The 4,313-nt window shown below is 33.1% G+C and overlaps 1 protein-coding gene across 1 annotated transcript in view; it reads left to right on the plus strand.

Annotated features, from left to right (window-relative positions):
- The window catches only part of DLGAP5 (DLG associated protein 5), a 57,431-nt gene that overhangs the window by 15,539 nt on the left and 37,579 nt on the right, over window positions 1–4,313 (plus strand). The window contains exons 9-11 of the mRNA XM_023526798.1: window positions 1,109–1,236; window positions 1,653–1,776; window positions 3,738–3,823. Coding sequence (XP_023382566.1) covers window positions 1,109–1,236; window positions 1,653–1,776; window positions 3,738–3,823 — 338 coding nt within the window. The remainder of the gene's footprint in view (window positions 1–1,108; window positions 1,237–1,652; window positions 1,777–3,737; window positions 3,824–4,313) is intronic.

The raw sequence follows: 4,313 nt of genomic DNA on the forward strand, positions 1-4,313 counted from the left end.
CAACAAATGGAGTGGATCCAGATGGAGTCTTATCAAAAATGGATAACTTACCTAAGACAAATACTGCAAAAAAGAAAGGAAAGAATTCCTTTGCACCCAAAGATTTTATGTTTCAGCCACTAGATGGTCTGAAGACCTATCAAGTTACACCTATGACTCCCAGAAGTGCTAATGCTTTCTTGACACCCAGTTACGCCTGGACCCCTTTAAAAACAGAAATGTAAGAATAATAATAATAATGAATTTCTTGCTAAGATGGATAACAAATGCCTTTCTTAGATTTGCCTATACTTTTTTAAAGTTATTATTTAGTAAGTAAATGATGTGATTTATAAATCATGAAAATTTGGTCTTCTAAAAAAATTTTTCAGAAGGCTACAGTAATGTATTTGACAGTTTTTATTTGTTTGTCTGTTTTTAGAGTCAAAAGGAAAGTTTATGAGAAAAGGCATAACACTCTATACAAATGAAGTGGTTTCCTCTCAGAGGCAGAGAGTGAAAGGGATAGTGAGAGACAGTGACAGTGGAGACCAAGACAGTGAGAAAGACAGAAAAGGCACAGAGAGGGACCATATTTGACAGTTTTGATAATTTCCTCTATGTTGTTACTATTTTCATGGTGCAATTTGCATTTTTTTTTTTTTGCTTTAATATGTGACTTTATTATAATACTTAGAATACATTTTTTAGAAAGGAACAATTGCTATGATACTATAGTTCAGACACGGTTTGGGTTTTTGTTTGTGTTTTTTTGCTGAGTATTACTTCAGAAAAACTAAAGACAAAAATGATTAACTTGCAAAGTGGGGGAAAAATCAGTTGGAATCTTTTAAAAGGAAGGACAAGGTTGTTTTGCAAAGACCAGCTGGCAGCAGATTTACTAGAAACTGCTGAGCAGCATCCAGGACTAGTAAGTGCTTATGTTCCACTAAGAGATCTTCAAAATCTTTGGATCTCATTACAGTTAGTAAAGATGGACATTCCCACTTACAGGTGTTTAAAATTTTCCCATATAGAATAGACACATTTAAAAAAGATAGAAACATTTCAATTTTATCCCATGTTTTTAAAAAGCAACATAATTTTGTATTTTTGCTGTTATCTTTAGTGATAAGACTCAAGAAGCACCAAAAGAAATTTTGGCACAAAAATTTAAAACTTACTCTGCCAAGACAGTCCATCAAGATTCAAATAAATTGCGATGTCCTCTGGATTCTCTAACAGTTTGGAATAAAGGTATGGTATTTCGATTAAATTTTTTCTTGCTTTTCTAGGTTATGATCTATTAGAGGTTTGTTTTAGAGCTCTCTTCACCATCTTGTTTAGGGATATGATCTCTAAACAAGGGTCAGAAGAGATGGGAAAGCCTGGGGGAAGTTGGGGGAGGGAGGGAGGAAAAGAAGAAGAGAGAGGGGGAGGAGGGGAGAGAGAGAGTTGGAATGAGAAATACAGACTGCGAAGAGGGGGAATAAACTTAAATTCAAAGAGACACTTTAGAGGACATGTGTCGAATGGAACTGATTCAAAAATAAAATTTTTAAATTCAACGTTGAAGACAATCGAAGGATTTAAAACAACTTGTCTTGTGGGGGATGTCATTTTAAGAGGTGCTGCTTTGAAATTTATATATTAATATTTTCTTTAATCTGTAGAAAATGTCTTAAATAAAAATGAAACTACTAAAAATTCAAATGGCCTTCCAATAAAAGAAGTCCCATCACTTGAAATACATGAAGACCAGGTACCTCAGCCACAGCATGATGTGCCATATTTCAGGTTGGTCCATTTGTCCCTGGTGTGAGAATTTTGTATTAATGTCTAGACATTTAAAACCAAAATTAAACTATTTTAACTTAATATAATAGATGCATTTCAGGGAAACTGACTTTGAGTGATTTTCATTTATCTTTTAAATATTAATTTTCAAGGCTAGTACATTCACGTGGTTCCTAATTCAAAGGTAAAAAAGGTATAAGAAATCTTTCTCAACTCTGTCTCACGACAGAGTTCGAAGCTTCCACAGAGGCAAGTGTTACCCATTTCTTCTCAATACGTCCAGAAATTGATAATACATATGTAGACAAATGTAAATATTTTTTCTTTTTTTTATGTAAACAATAACATACTATTCTGTTTTCAATTTCTCTTAAATGTAGGAGATACTCCATCTTGAAGTACTTGAAGAGCTTTCTCATGTTATTGTTTTGTGTGTGTATTTTAATAGCTATATAGTATCCAATTATATGGATATACCTCAATTGACTTAATAGATCACTGTTGCTGGTTATTTACATTGGGTTCACTCTATTACTATCACTCAAACTTGGATGCTTTTGAGTTCTCTCAGGTGCAAATCTATAAAGACCTCAGTTTACATTCCCTCTAGCAAGATATGGGAGTTCCTATTTTCTCATACCTGTATTAACCCCACAAAGAAACTAAGTTAATATTTATTATACAAAAGAAGGGTATAGTGTGAGATGGTAGGGGGCTCTTCAGCCCCCTAAATCATGAGATAGGATTATATTTCCCCCAACTGTGAAGAGTGAAGATTAATATCCTATTTGGGGAACCCTAACCATTTCACTTGAATGCCTTGGAAACAAAAGAGGGCTGCAATTGAAGAAAGGCACCAACAATCCACATCACACAGGAGATGATTACATACCATTATTCTCGAGTGGATATAACTGGAAAATTCTCATACCTTTTCCAATGCAATGTCGACAATTTTTTGAGCTTTGCCAATTAAATAAATGAGATATATTATCTTGCTACAGTTTTAATATTCATTTGCTCTATTCTGAATATCGTTTTATATATTTAAAAGCTATTTCAACTTGTTTTTAGGACATGAGGTTTTAGAATTGTAAGGGATTTTAGAGATTAGCTAGTCCATTGTGCTGTTCAACTGAGACATTGAGAAAAAAAGCAATTTATTCAAATAACGTCAGATCCAAGCCAGGTCTCACTTCTTATTAATTAAGTTGTTCTCTGTTATGCCACTAGATACAAACAGCTAAATTTTTTTTATAAGGAAAAAACTAGCCTCAGTTTCTCCTGCTAGGATGCTTTGAATAAAGAAACATTAAATTTACCTTAGGCCTGGTTTCTCAACTTTTGCACTACTGACATTTTAGACAGGGTAACTCTTATTTGTGGAAGCTGTCCTGTGTGTTGTTGGATGTTTCGTAACATCCCTGGCCAGTAGCACTCCTATAGTTTGTGATAATCAAAAATGCCTCCAGATATTGCCAAATGTCTCCCTGGGGGCAGAACTGACTTCATCTGAGAACCACTGCCTTTGGATAGGCAAAGACTAATGTTTAGAGAGAATCTGTAAGATCCTATTACTATAATTCGAGACTGAACAGTTTTTAGCTTCAACTTAATCTTGGCAGTGGATTGGTCTTCGTCCCGTGGACAGTAATAGAGAACTAATAACAGAACTAAAGAATGTCTAATTCTTTCTGTTCACCCTCTGAAAAATAGTACTAAAAACAACTAGAAATATTAGCTTGAAAACTGGGCTCTTGGCATTAACAATCGACATAAATTTTAGGAGTTGAAGAATGGACATGTATCAGCCTGTATTTATGAGTTTTAGTATATCACAGTTCATAAAATAATTAAGTATCAACTCTGGGAAATTAATATTCTGTAAGTATCATAATGTTAATACTCATATATTAGTGTGAGAAATGTTTGTAAAACTAAAATGTATTTCATAATTTTAGAAATATTCTCCAGTCGGAAACTGAGAAATTAAGTTCATACTGCCTTGAGTGGGACAGGAAGCTTGAATTGGACATTCCAGATGATGGTGAGAGAACATTTTTTTTTATGTCTTTGTTTATTTTAATATGGTTACATTTATTTGAAACATCAAAATCTAGTGTTATCCAACTTTATACTTCCATTTTTATTCAAAATAGCAACAAATTTTCATATCTAAACGTATATTTGCTAACATCTCTGTGCTAAAATGATAAATAATTTAAAAGTTGTAATAACTAGAATATTGACTATCATTCCTGAGAGTTAGACATTTGTCTATTATTAAATTTTCTTGATATGACTTTATGAGTGACATCCCTATCTGGTATTGTTTAATTATACAAAATTTCTGAAAGAAAATTACGTAAATCAACATGAACAGATTTTCTGAAAAGTTTCTTAACCTACTTATTTAGGATACTGTTTAGAAAGAATCATTTGTGTACGGTCAGAGTGAAGCCCTTCTTAAATACTGATGTGCGATGAGTTTTTTGAGATTGAATTCTTATAAAATACAAGGAGAGGTAGAATGCTGT

Source organism: Pteropus vampyrus, unplaced genomic scaffold (genome assembly GCF_000151845.1).
Source record: "Pteropus vampyrus isolate Shadow unplaced genomic scaffold, Pvam_2.0 Scaffold15, whole genome shotgun sequence".
NCBI lineage: Eukaryota > Metazoa > Chordata > Mammalia > Chiroptera > Pteropodidae > Pteropus > Pteropus vampyrus.